At 44.2% G+C, this 15087-nt stretch overlaps 1 protein-coding gene across 1 annotated transcript in view; it reads left to right on the plus strand.

The window, feature by feature from the left end:
- The window catches only part of RPGR (retinitis pigmentosa GTPase regulator), a 150549-nt gene that overhangs the window by 50827 nt on the left and 84635 nt on the right, over positions 1-15087 (plus strand). The window contains exons 6-7 of the mRNA XM_040338120.1: positions 2373-2522; positions 5643-5798. Coding sequence (XP_040194054.1) covers positions 2373-2522; positions 5643-5798 — 306 coding nt within the window. The remainder of the gene's footprint in view (positions 1-2372; positions 2523-5642; positions 5799-15087) is intronic.

A 15087-nucleotide genomic window follows, 5' to 3' on the forward strand; every position in this document is an offset into this window, starting at 1 on the left:
CCCTAGTTTTTCTTTCCCATGCATACGGTTTAGCTAGTAAGCTCTCATGAGCATGGGCCCTCCTAATCATCTTTTATTGGATATACCAGTACAGCAGAGATGAGTGTTGGCTTTAAAAGGAAGTGTATAATCGATCTGTTTGTATTTTCCTTCTTTTTTTTATTTTTTCCCGTTTTTAGGGCAAAAAAATATTTTTTGCCAAAAAAAAATCTGTTCCTTTTTATTATAATTATATAGACTCCCTTCACATTGTAAATAGTGGCTTGTTGGTCATTTCCTTTTTAAAAAGTTTGCTGTGTAAAGCACTTCTGGTAATTCCATAGTTCAGTAGTCGTAGATCTAACGGTTTTAGATATAGAGTAGGACAGAGTTCCTGATCTAGTTTTGGGGGTGTATTTATATATAATAAAAATAAATGCACAACTATTTGTCCTACAAAACTGCATGTACCTTGGTTGGGTATGATTGAGGACAAAAACAAATGTTATCGGGCTATTTTCTCACCAGGACGAATGTTATTTTTTATACGTAATAAAGTGAATCAGGAAAATACAGCATTATGGCTACTGTATGAAGCTGATGATCGTAGTAAAGAAGTATTTATCTCTTTTGATCGGCTCTATCTAGTTGCAGTAAGGAAGCACTTGTATGAAAATACAGACACGTTTGCAATGGACCTCAGATGCAAATTCTGGCAGAAAGCAGTCTATTTCGACGAAACCCCCCCCCCCCCCCCCCCCCCGATGCCCAGAATATGCAGAGTCTGGGGCATTTGCTGTGTTCAAGGCTGATATTTACATGTCATGAAAAGACCTGTACCTGTACCTGTAGTACATGTAGTACTCGTACATGTAGCTCACAGTTTTACTTTAAGCCCTGGTTCTCACCAATGCGGCTTTCGCACTACTTCAGCATGATTTTAAAGCCGCAGATCAGTGTGAGTTAGACCTGCTCTGTTGGAGCCCTCGCTCCTTTGCTGTAATGGAGAAATGTTTCGATGTATGGGGGTGCATGTTACCTCTCCATATAACAGTGAACATATGAGAGACCAGTCACCAGACCTGTGAACTGTCACGTGGGGAGGGGAGTGGTAACATTGGAGCTTACCCAGTAGATAAGCAGAGGTATAGTTTAGATGGGGTTGTCGCTCATTCTAAAAAGAAAGAAAAAAAGTATTAACAGAAGTTTGTCCTGTAGTGCCGGTTCACACCAGCGCAATGTCAGGCATAGCATGTGTTTTGCACCGCACTGCTGTGCAGATCACATGCGATGTCTGTGCGATGTGAATTTGCATCGCATTCGGACCAAAATTGCGCAGGACCGTTTTTCTGGTCCGCACCAGAATCGGATAGCATGGGCTTCTTCCCGCTCACTGAGCAGAGACGGAGCTGTCAGAATCTCGCTCTCCTCTATGGGGTGATGCAAGAAAACGGACAGCCTGTCCGTTGTCATCCGATCTGATCCGCTGGACAGATAGTGGGCGCATCACCATTCGTCTGCTTTCAGGTCATTTTTTCGCAATGGCCCAAGTTGGACGCACCTCCCTGCGTGTTTCGTCACTACAGACTTCTTCTGGGGCCCTGGTAGTGATACTGATCTGGAGTCTTATGAGTATCTGTAGGATCATATGTAAACCCATTTGACCTTTCTCTATCCAGAAGGTCATTCATTTGGGGTAAGCATACATTTGACCCTTTTTTTTTTTTTGCGGCAACGTCTTAATTCACTACACACTCATCCGCTTGAAGGAAGGATTTGGAAATTTTTACTTGGAAGACTGTTTTCTCACATGGATGTTTTCACATAAGGACTTCATTTATGATTTTACAATTCATGTTAAGTGGAAGGAGCCGTTTTGTGTGCTGGACAGGTTGTAGAGATCAGTAGGATCCAGGAATATGATTTTTTTTTTTTTTTTATCAGACATCATGTGCCACAGTGATGCCATTGGTTCCTAGTAAATTAATGCTATCCTCTGAATTTAGATTCAGCCAGCCAGTATTGCATCCACTGTGTTTTGTTGACAGATACTCATTTAAAGTGAATAGCATAATAGAAATTGACTAATACAATTTGCATCAGTATATAACATGTCTGGATGGGACTGCATTTGAAATTCAGACAGAGCCAAGGCTTATAAATGGAAAAGAGATCAAGTACTGTGTTATAAACAGGCAGTTGTAGGTTATTGCAAGCATTCATTATACATAGCCGCTGCTGTGTAAGACAGATCCAGTTCTTATTCCAGTCTCATGTGAAATGAACCTGCCTTTAGACCTTGCAGTAACATAAGACTATTCTTTACCAGTGTAGAGAATGATAAACTATAAATATGAAATTGAATATCAAAATTTGTTTTGCTTTTATTTCAGTGGATGGGAAGCTTTTTATGTGGGGTGAAAACTCAGAAGGTCAACTTGGCCTCGCTGATGAAAAAACAGTCTGCAGTCCTCACCAAGTGGATATTGGAAAGCCGATTTCTTATGTGTCCTGCGGCTATTACCACTCAGCATTCGTTACACGTAAGCAAAGCTCTAAGCGTTGTGGACCTGGATGAGAAACTGATATTTTGCACGTAATGACAATAGGGCAATTTTTGGTGTGGGCTCTTCTGTGCAGCATGGGTCACTTTTCATATCAAACATGCGATTTTTTTTTTTTTTTTATGCCGAGCAAAGTAAGTGGGTCGCTTTAAAGCAGTATTAAATATCAAACCCAAATTTATTAAATTTCAGCTTACCGATCATTCTATGCGGTGGCTGCATTAGTTTGCTTTTCTTTGGCTTTTTTTCCTGCTGTTTTTACCTGGTGATCTGGCCAGTAACACACCTGTATTAGTGTGAATTAGGGTTGGGGGTCAGGCGTGTTCCGATTGTACCCGCCAGGAAGCCGTCACTGCACACCACCAATTGTAGGCAGTGAGGCATTTCCTGGGGGTCAGGCATGTTCCGATTGTACCCGCCAGGAAGCCGTCACTGCACACCACCAATTGTAGGCAGTGAGGCATTTCCTGGCCCGCAGCTGCACATACACACGCTGCCTATGATTGGCAGTGTGTGCAGTAACTGCTTCCTGGTGGTGTACACATCTGAGCCCATCATTAGTGTGGATTAAAATGGACCTAAACGCAAAAAAAAATTTGTTTGGTGTTTTTTTTTTTTTTTTCTTTGCGATCTGTGTCCCATTGAGGAGATTTCCCTTCACTGCCTGTCCCAAAGCCAAAACAGGAAGTGAAAGGAAATCTTCAAAAAGTAACGAATTGAAGGTTGTCACCGGGGTCGCCAGAACTAGTATCTCCATGAGAAGATTTTGCCTTTTTATTTGTGTTTTGGGAATAACGCAAAATGTGGAATTTTCGTTCACTTTTTTATGATAATGGTTAACATGACAAACCGAGGGGGTAAATCTCCCCAATTGGGACACAAGACGGTAATGAAAACCTATCCAAAAATGTAAAAAAAAAAATGTTTCTCCTTCGTGATTCTTTAAATGTCACATATAAAGAAGCTTTAAAAAAGCAGGAATAATTTCTAGTTTTTGGTAGTTGAGCACTTTAATATTAGCAGGTTTTTATGATTTATTGATAGATGGATAGATAAGACTAGATTAGATTGGATATATGTACATGCATACAGGCAGTTTATGTAGGGATGAAGGCTGTGATGTGTAAAATACACACATGGTATGTTTTACATTTGATGTAATATGTTCATCCAAAGGTATCCTCTTCCAGTAAGAATGCATAGAAAATCACACTCCGGGACATACCGTATTTATCGCTGTATAACGCGCTCCCGCGTATACCGCGCACCCCTAAAAGTGCCCCCAATCCTGTGGAAAAAAAGTTTTTTTTTGTACTTGCAGTTTTGGTGTCTTGCGCGGTGTCCATCGGCGGCCTCGTCGGGTCCGGCGTCCTTCTGCGGCTTCGGGTGTCCTCTTCGTCGGGTCCGGCGTCCTCCACGCTCGTTTCCCGCGCCGAGTTTGAATACTGCGCCGACATATACAGAGCGCAGTACACTCGTGTATTGTCGGCAATGCTCGGCTACCCGCGCTGACGTCCAGGACGTCCAGGACGTGAGCGCGGAAGGAGCCGAGACTGCCCGAGTGTACTGCGCTCGGTATATGTCGGCGCAGTATTCAAACTCGGTGCGGGAAACAAGCGTGGAGGACGCCGCAGAAGGACGCCGGACCCGACGAAGAGGACACCCGAAGCCGCAGAAGGACGCCGGACCCGACGAGGCCGCCGATGGACGCCGCGCAAGACACCAAAACTGCAAGTACAAAAAAAAAATGTGGGAAAGCGGGTATCGGCGTATACCGCGCACCCACGATTTTGCCCTGATTTTCAGGGCAAAAAAGTGTGCGGTATACGCCGATAAATACGGTAAAATGTAATGCCTTATTTGCTTAAATGCACATTTTCAAATGGAACCCTCTACTGACAATGTCCTCAAACGTACATACATTTTCTTATCTTTTTTTTCATTGGGAATATGTTCTTTCACTTCCTGTGTGCAGCCAGAGTGGAAGATGGAGGTGGGTGTGTGTACACACGCACACCACACACATATGTATATACACACACACACACACACACGGGTATACACACACAAACCTATGTACACACACATTTTTTATATATAATATAATATATATATATATATATATATATAATATATATATATATATATATATATATACACGCGCACACGCACGCGCATTGCGGTTGGCAAGTGATTAAATTATGCATGCGTTATACAGTTCTGAAAATATGGTGCAACATAGAAAATTGCAGCTGCCACCATTTTATGCTACATGGTCTCTTCTTTCAGAAAAAAAAATATATTTGTTTGGGGGCTCTAAGAAATGTTTGACAATGCAGATAATACGTGTGTGAAAAATGTATGTTTATGTTCTCAACTGAGCAAACAGAGAGGACCATCATTCCTCTAAACCAGTGGATGTCAACTTATGAGCTAAAGGGGCCTCAAATGCGGTCCCTGACATCACCATAGGGCCACAAATAAAGTTTGATGTATGTAATGCTTGAGGGGTCCATTCCTCATAGAGGAAATGAAGGTCGGAGAGTGTGAACAGGATGCCTTTTTGGCTGGGGATAGGCTGCAGAAGACCATACGAAACTGGAAACCTGATACATGAGACTAGTAGAGATCAATGCTATTACTCTAATTAATGTTTCCACAGAGGGCAGAGGGCTGCACATCATATACCAAAGGGCTACATGCGACCCTCGGGCTGAAGGTTGGGCACCAGGACTCCAAATAGAATGGGTAGGCAGGGGGGATGAAAGGGGGTGGTCAATTATTCCCCTGAACACCGCAAGCAAAGAGGGGGATGAAAGGGTGGTAAAGGGGAGGGTGATGTCAGTCATTCTACTGCATAAAACAGGCATTGACCGGAGGGAGGGATTAGAGGTCAATAATATGTATGTATGTTTTGGCTTAAGTAAGCACTCTTTAAACAAAATATTTTCAAACATTACATTTCTTTAATAATGGGTAAATAAATAAAATATATTCAAAACCATTATAAAGTTCCTTGTACGCATTTAAGTACAGTTAAAATAGATGTAAGTGGTTATTACATTGTTTTTTTTTGTTTGTTTTTTGCACTTTCCATAGAGGATGGAGAATTGTACACTTTTGGGGAACCTGAAAATGGGAAGCTTGGTCTGCTGCTGAGAAGCTCAACAAACATCGACAACCACAACATGTCCCTGAATATTTGGGAAGGTGAAGTTGGTTTCTTGTGGTGGAGGCACACCATTGCAGTCACAGGTTTGTAACTCAATTCATTATTTGATTTGATATCTACAGTGCCTTGAAAAAGTATTAATATCCATTGAAATTTTCCACATTTTGTCATGTTACAACCAAACAAGTAAAATGTATATTATTGGGATTGTATGTGATAGACCAAAACGAAAGTGGCGCATAATTGTGAAGTGGAAGGAAAATGATAAATGTTTTTCACATTTTTTTAAGAATAAATATGTGAAAAGTGAGGGGTGCATTTGTATTCGGGTCCCATTTCCTATGTTACCCCTAACTAAAATCTATTGCCTTCAGATGTCCCACCCCAGTTAGTAATAGAGTCCACCTAGTGTTGTAATTGATTTCAGTATAAAATAACAGCTGTTCTCGTGAAGCTCCCTCAGAGGTTTGTTAGTGAACCTTGGTGAAAAAACGGCATCATGAAGGCCAAGGAACACACCAGACAGGCCAGGGGTGAAGTTATGGAGAAGTTTAATGCAGGGTTAGGCTAGAAAAAATATCCCGAGCTTTAAACATCTCACGGAGCACTGTTCAATCCATCATCTGAAAATGGAAAGAGTGAGGCCCCGTACACACGACAGAGGAACTCGACGTGCTTGGCACGTCGAGTTCCTCGTCTCGTTTTGGGATGAAGCCGCCGAGGAGCTCGGCGGGCCGCCTTCTCCTATAGAACAACGCGGCCAACGAGAAAATAGAGAACATGTTCTCTATTTTCTCGTCGAGCTCCTCGGCGGCTCCATCGAGCCAAAACTGTACAGACGACAGAGATTCTCGGCAGAATCCGGGTTTTGACCGAGTTTCTCGGCGAATTCTGCCGAGAATCTCTGTCGTGTGTACGAGGCCTAAGGCACAACTTCAAACCTACCAAGACATGGCCATCCACCTAAACTGACTGGACGGGCAAGGAGAGCATTAATCAGAGAAGGGGCCCATGGTAACTCTGGAGGAGTTGCAGAGATCCACAGCTCAGGTGGGGAGAATCTGTCCACAGGATAAACTATTAGTTGTGCACTCCACAAATCTGGCCTTTATAGAAGAGTGGCAAAGAAGAAAGCTATTGTTGAAAGAAAGCCATAAGAAGTTCTGTTTTGCAGTTTAAGAGAAGCCATGTCGGGGACACGGTAAACATGTAGAAGAAGTGTGCTCTGGGCAGCTGAGACAAAAAATTTTACTTTTTTTGCCTAAAGGAAAATGCTATGTGTGGTGAAAAACTAACACTGCAAATCACCTTGAACACACCATCCCCCACCGTGAAACATGATTGTGCAGTATCATGTTGTAGGATGCTTTTATTTAGCAGGGACAGGGAAGCTGTCAGAGTTGATGGGAAAGATGATGGAACCAAATACAGTGCAATCTTAGAAGAAAACCTGTTAGTCTGCAAAAGACCTGAGACGGAGGTTCACCTTGCAGCAGGACAAAGACCCTAAACACACAGGCCCGGATTCAGGTAGAACCGCGTATCTTTGTGCGGGTGTAACGTATCCTATTTACGTTACGCCTCCGCAACTTTGAAAGGCAAGTGCCGTATTCTCAAGCCAAAGTTGCGGCGGTGTAGCGTAAATAGGCCGGTGTAAGCCCGCCTAATTCAAATGTGGTAGATGTGGGCCCACGTAAATGACGCTTTTTATGAACGGCGCATGCGCCGTCCGTGAAAGTATCCCAGTGCGCATGCTCCAAATTAACCCGCAAGAAGCCAATGCTTTAGACGTGAACGTAAATGACGCCCAGCCCTATTCGCGAACGACTTACGCAAACGGCGTAAAATGTTAAAAATTTTACGCGGGAATGACGTCCATACTTAACATTGGTACACCTCATGTACGCCTCATATGGCAGGGGTAACTTTACGCCGGGAAAAGCCTAACGTAAACGGCGTATCTGTACTGCGTCGGCCGGGCGTATGTTCGTGAATTCGCGTATCTAGCTGATTTACATATTTCTAGGAGCAAATCAGCGTACACGCCCCTAGCGGCCAGCGTAAATATATAGTTAAGATACGACGGCGTAAGAGACTTACGCCGGTCGGATCTAATACAAATCTATGCGTAACTGATTCTAAGAATCAGGCGCATAGATACGACGGCTCGGACTCAGAGTTACGACGGCGTATCTGGAGATACGCCGGCGTAACTCGTACGAGAATCCGGGCCACAATGTAAAGGTTTAGATCAAGGCATAGTAAGGTGTTAGAATGGCCCAATCAAAGTTTTTAGCTCTAAATCCAATTGACAATCTGTGGCAAGACTTGAAAATTGCTGTTCACAGACACTCTCCATCCGACAGAGTTTGAGCTATTTTGCAAAGAAAAATGGGCAAAAATGTCACTCTCTCTAGATGTGCAAAGCTGGTGGAGACTAATCCTTTGCCCTATGCCTATGTTATCCCTGCAGCTGAACTTACCTGTCAAGGGGCCACAGGGTTGACATTCTCTGGGGTCATGAAGTGAAGTCACTGCGGTCACAGTGGTCATAAGCTGACACAATTCTGAGGGTGCTCTGGGGCCACAAGGTCACACAGGATGTTCAGGAGTCATGGGGTGACACAAAATGCTCAAGGTGTTTACCGATGTTACAAGAGTGCACAGAGATGCTTCAGTTTTGGCCTAGCCGTAGCGATGAATTGCTTGATCCCCAGGCCGTGCATGACTTTATGATTTAAAGCTGGTGCCAGTCAGGAGAGCTCTCTCCTGACTGGCTGCAGCACTTGTGCTCCAGGTTAAACCCAGAAGTACTAATGGCTGCTTGCTGGGGAGATCACATGCTGACACAGAGGAAAGATGAGATAAAAATGAATGGGGTAGTGGCTCTACCTTAAATAAACTCAACAGTAAATAAGTGTGTGTATAAACAGAGACTAGGTACCAAACACCAAGACTCACACCTGTGAGAGGTGTATGTGTATATAAAGGGAAGCTGGCCTCCCAATTGTGAGGGTCAGCTGTAACCAGTGTGTGAATACTAATGGGTGTCAAAAACACCTAATAATATATGCAAATCTACAGTAGGTGCAATTTGGGCCAGTAATATAAAGTATAGGGACACTACTAAGTGTCTAAATTGGCCCATATAAAGAATGCAAAATAGAATGTGCAAAAATAAATATAAATGCCGTAAACGATAAACCACCTATTAAAATAGGTCAATATAAAAAAACCTTAGCATAGGTACCATGAGTGAGAAAAACTGATTTAACCAAAAATTATAAAAATGAGACCGGCACCCCAAAGTACAGAGAAAGTGCAGCCGTGGTAAGATAAACCTGATCTTAGCCTCCCGCTAATTAGTTCATATACCATAAAGGGCAAATTGATTGATATAATGTCCAGGATCAGGTACAAAAAGTCCACCAGAACCAGGTCACATGCATTCCACGATACCAAAGTTGTTTACACTTGTGCAGGAGATATTCAATAACACCTCAAGTGATCGTAGTGCCACACAGAGAAAGACAGATGCCTAGGGAGAATTCCCTCATGATGTCCCCACTCACCAGATTGCGGAGCCCCCTACAGTGGGCAGACGGCGTGTCAGATAGGATCCACAGCAGGACTGCTTGGTATCCTGAGCTCTCTCCCCATCTGCCTACAAATTATCTTATCTGCATCTCTGCAGCTGGGACTGATGTAGGAAGATCCTCAAAAAAATTAAATCACAAAAGGGCTCCCATGGTGTAGTAAAAAATAGTTTGAAGTGGTCTTTATTAAAACAAAACAAAAATGCCCAACAATGCCGCAACAAAAGCGGCATTGGCAGTTTAAAAATAGTGGGATAATTGGCAGCAGTAATTCCACACATGTAGTATCCCGGGCAACAGTGGTAGCGGCGTGTGCACGTCTGCAAAAAATGCAAAAAAAATGTGCGGCGTGCCACAGCCTGCAAAAAAATATGAACTTATCCTTTTAATAGCTATGTTACTAAAATAATTTCCAATGATGCCAGTGGGAAGTTTACAGACAAAAAAAATCATAGAACAGAGCTGGAATCTTAAAGGAGAAGTATGGGAATTGAGTTTTCACATATTTATCCCTTACCTCGGTGGATGGAGCATCAGACGTCTGTGCACTGAGAACCCGAGCCACGAACATCGCCGATGGCTCGGTTCTCGCAGATCCCAGAGTGGAAAGAGGCTGACTGTCAGTCAGCCTCTTTCCTCTCTGCTTCTCCAAGCTCATTGGGGCGCTGAGCCGTGGAGGGGCGGGGAGAGGCTGTCTCAGCGGCTCGCTGAGACTTCCATCAATCAGAGCAGCTGGCAGATCCTGACTTGGGAAGTCGTGATGGCGCGCTGCCCCGACTGATGGCAGTGACGTCAGCAGAGAGCGGACTTCAGACCGCTCTCCGCTGAAAAACGAATTGCACTCCTGTGACAAGAGGAGAAGCCAGCCGAAAAAGCCCAGGCTGGACTTCTCCTTTAAGTGGAATTATTATCTGTAATGTAAAGCTATATAGCAAGAGTGTATGTCACCAGATGTCCACATGGGGGAGCTTTCAATCTTTTTCAAGTTTGATTTTTTTATTTCCACTTCTGTAGCAAAGGATGGAATGGAACTGGGGGGGGGGGGGCTTTGAAATGGAGAGAAATGCTACTTCATTCGTCTGTTATAATGAACTTCAGTGTAGGAAAGAAGTAGTGTAACATATTAGAAAACTATAAATATACATATATTTTTAACAAATCGCAAACTTCAAATGCTATAGAACAAAAAAGTTCTAACCTCTTTGATGCCATGAATAAAAAAGGGATACCGCATAAAGCACATGTTCTCTTGCTACAGAGACTTTTGTAGATGTGTTCTGTTATTGCAGATAGCCACGATCTGTTTTTAATCCGACCCGGTAAATTTAGTGTGAGAGATTTGAAATACAGCACTACGTGGCAGAAAGCGAGTCCACATATATATTCTCAGCCAACGTGGCTGCTCCCATAGACATATTCACAAACTTTACACAGAAACGAGATTTAATATACTAACAAGTTACTTATATTTATATTATGCTGATCTCTCATATTCACATTTATACTAGTATACCAAGAAGAATGCAGTTCCCCTTTTTAATCATTTGAAAACTGTTTACATGTACTATTTTTTTTTTTCCAGCTGGTTATTTTTACATCTGCTCCTTGACTTTCAATGTATTCATCCTTGGTAATACTTGTTTAACCCTTTCGCAGCCAGAGCCGTTTTTTGCGTTTTTTGCACACATGTTTACAAAATCATTTTAGACCTGAAGATTTCACATATACCCACAAATATATATTTTCTGAAAGCAGACACCCTAGAGAATAAAATAGTGGTAGTTGCAATTTTTTATGTCACACGATATTACCACAAATTTCAGTAAAAAGCACACTAACGTGAATTTTAGGGTGAACAAACAGAATGAATTACCCAAATCTTTGGTAAAATATAAAATACGAGGTTGCACCAAGTAAATGGATACACAACATGCCAAACCTTAAAGCGGATGTGCCACGGGAATATAATATTAAAAGCCAGCAGCTACAAATACTGCAGCTGCTGACTTTTAATATTAGGACACTTACCTGTCCTGGAGTCCCAGCGCCGGATCGTAGCAGAGCACGAGCGATCGCTCGTCTCTCTGCTGCTCCCCCCTCCATCCACGCTCAGGGAACCAGGAAGTGAAGCGCTGCGGCTTCACTGCCCGGTTCCCTACGGCTCATGCGCGAGTTGCGCCGCGCCAGCCGATGGCTCCCGCTGTGTGCTGGGAGCCGAGTGTTCCAGCACACAACGGGCGACAGACGGGATGTGACGGAATGCCTGTCTTTTGCCCGTAGCGTCTGGCCGGAAGTGGGTGCAAATACCTGTCTTTAGACAGGTATCTGCACCCCCCTCCCCCTGAAAGGTGTCAAATGTGACACCGGAGGGGGGGAGGGTTCGATCAGGGGACTCCACTTTAGGGAGGAGAACCGCTTTAAATGAATGTGCGCTTGTGAAATGGCAACAAACATTAATACCCTAAATGTTCTATAAGCGATGCTTCAAAGACTCCCCTATAGGTTCCCAGTTTAGTATATTACGGAGGCAGTCTGGTGTTAGAATTATTGCTCTCCGGCGTGTGCGACCATATGTAACGTGTTTACCTTTGTGCACGTGTGTGTATATATGGGGGTGGGGCCTCAAAAAATGTTGGGGTGAGATTTCATGTGCTTGCTGTAACTTTTATTTTTTCGCAAAAAATAAATAACATTTTTCCTTTTTACTTTTTTTTTTTTTCATCACATAGGGACAAACATGTTGTGATGTGATGATTTGATTGACAAGCTCTCTTTATTGAGCGATACATGGTCTAAAACAGCATGTCTCCCCTGTACTCCACTGTGAATGTTTTGCAAAGCAGATCGCATTGCAATGCATGCTTTCCCGGCAAAGCGAGTCGGGGACACCGAGAGCTTGACTTCAGAGATAAAGAAGGGGAGGAATGAGGCAATGTGTCTGCTCTTCTCCTTCCCCTCTACCTGCCGGCACCTGCCATGGAGATCCTGGCCCGCCGATGGGCAAGTGGAGCCTGGTAAGCATGGCGGGGCGCGACGGACCGGAGGGGGTGAGGCAGCGGTACTGGTGGTGTGTGAGAGCAATTCGTGCGGAGAGCAATCAGGGTGTGAGGAGACATGAGCGTCGACTGAGAGCCAAACGAGGAGGATCAGGGCTGATGTATTCAAAACTATTGCACAGAGCAGTTATGTATAACATGTTTGTTATTTTAATGGGGGAAAAAAATGTATAGTGTCCACCTTAAACAAGCAGTGTAGTAGGTACTGTGCATGTGCTTGAGAGCTTTTTATTTATTTAATTTTTTAAATCTTTGCATTAGAGGAAAGGGGTATCCGTGTATTAAAGCCAAAGAGATGGCCTATACCTAATAATAAATGCCAATATTACATGACAATGTAATTTTAAATGCCAATTGTACCTTTGTTTTAGAAATCAATATTGCAATGATCCTAGCACATGTATTAAATCGGCATTATAAATGCTATACCTTTTTTCTCTTATCGTCCAAGGACGGACACAGCTCCTTACATCTTGACAAATGGGTTATGTTCCCTGTTTACAGGAGAGGACTAGCAGAAAACATGTTAGATAATTAAATACATGTTACATTAACAGAGTTGAACAGCCCCACCCAGGGGGCGGTCCCTCCAGACATAACCCTCCTCACTGCAGCATGCAGCCTCAGTTTCTTCTGCCTAGCAAAGGAGTAGGACGTATGGCGCCCTTTGGGCCCAGCGCCCTGAGGAAAAGATTTTATTTTATTTTGTCTTTTTGACCTCTATCAACTGTCGGCTGAGAGACAGGCTGGATTTTATAGATTAATATAAATGAAAAAGCTGTGCTAAGCAATAATAGGTTAAAATCAATAAAGGCAGAGGCAGCAATGAAATGGGATAAACACAAGTAACATAATATAAATAAATTGCGCCAAATGAAAAAAGGACAGCAGGCAAATGCCAGTACTGAATACAACAGAAAGTATTTGATAGTCCCTAAATGGTCAGAGATTGGAGACACACAAAAAAGTTCCAAATGGGTAGGTGGATTACATCAAACCCACAAGCAGATCGTAACAGCACCACCGTGACAGAGACTTCTTGTGAAAAAAAAAACACCACCAAACGGAAAGCCGCTTACCAGAGCAACCAGATTGAAAAGCATGTAGGTATATAAACTCCATCCGCGGATTAGGACACCAGATTGTCAGGCTCCAATAGGCAGATTTCCACAAATAAGTTCACTTGCTCAAAAATATAGGTCCTGCAGTTCTGAGGCTGGTCAGGCGGTAGACAGTGGCTGGTAGCAGGATCCTTGGACAGTCCGATGTCAGGGCAGGAAGCAAGTGCAGTCTAGTTACCAATCCGAGGTCCAATCCAATCAGCAATTCAGTAATCCAAGTGCGGGCAAAGATCAGCAACAAGGGACTCCAAGATACTAGCAGGGAGCCAGGGGGGGGGGCTAACAGTATCACAGGCATAGATACACAAGCAGAGGTATAAATTGTATATTTATACCTTTTTAATTTCTGTGTATTGCCGCCAGTTTTTTAGTGGAGTTTCAGTTTCTATTGAAAATCCAGTGGCGGCCATTTTGTTGTAGCCACGCCATGATACAACATATTATGGCGGTCGGCCATTTTCCTGTGGCCGCGTCAGGCTCCATATGCTGTGCTTGTCGGCCATCTTGCCTGGGTCCTCGGCCTCTAGTGTTGATTCTAGGGGTGCAACGGATAAAAAAAATCACGGGTCGGATCGATTCTCGCATCAGGAGTCACGGATCGGATCATTTTCGATCAGCAAAAAAAAAAAAATAAGCCAAATCTTGTTACACCCACCTGATCACTATCATACCCTGGCGTCGCCCCCCTCCACTCTGGTGTACAGACATGCTCCCCAGGTGATGGTGTAGCTCCTACCTGCAGGTGCAGAGCTCACCGATGCTGTCTCCACATGTCTGCAGGGCAGTTCCGGGTCTGTAGTGAGCGCGCTGAGGCGGGGAGGCGTGTCACGCTGTGCTCTGACAAGCACATGGGGTGGAGCAAGATGGCCGGAGCTAGGCCTAAGCCGGGGACGTTCCTACGGCCGAGGCTTCGGAGTGCTCCGCGGAACGCGTGGTGTGCCGATACGAACGGGGTGACCCGTTCGGATCACGGATCGGTGACGATCCCTTGCATCCCTAGCTGATTCCTATGGCGCGCAGCGCAGTTATCCTCACACAGCACCCCGCGGCTACCAGCTTACCCCACGATTTTCTCCTCATGCACAAAGCGGTGTGTGGGACACCGGCAGCGGCGCTGAGCAGTCTCCTCTGGTGTGGTGAGTCCCCTGGGTAACACCCCCCCCCCCCGGTCAGCACAGCAGAAGTGGTGTTTTTTTTCTGTTCAGTCTGAACTGGGCCCTGGGAGTTTTTTTACATGTAATACACATTATGTAAATGTTCTTAAGCTATGGAGTCAGTATCTGGGTCCTTCCCCAACCTGCTGGTGATGGCAGCAGCACCTGGGATTCCCACAGAGGCTTTATTATTGGTCCTGGACACTTTTGTGCCAGGGTGGGGGCGGACTGTGAACGGGCGGGGGTTAAGAGTGCCCCGTTATCCCCTGGGAAACGCTCTGTTATGGAGCCGCGGACCGAGTGGGTGCAGGGTAAGGCATTATGGTTGCGCTTCTCACTGCTGTACAGGACTCTATTCAGCTGGATAGTGCAGCTGGATTTCCGCCGAGGGCTTGGTCTTTTTTGGTTCACAATTCAGACCGTTCTGTGTAGGTTTTTTCTTCTG

This window comes from Rana temporaria, chromosome 2 (genome assembly GCF_905171775.1).
Source record: "Rana temporaria chromosome 2, aRanTem1.1, whole genome shotgun sequence".
Lineage (NCBI taxonomy): Eukaryota > Metazoa > Chordata > Amphibia > Anura > Ranidae > Rana > Rana temporaria.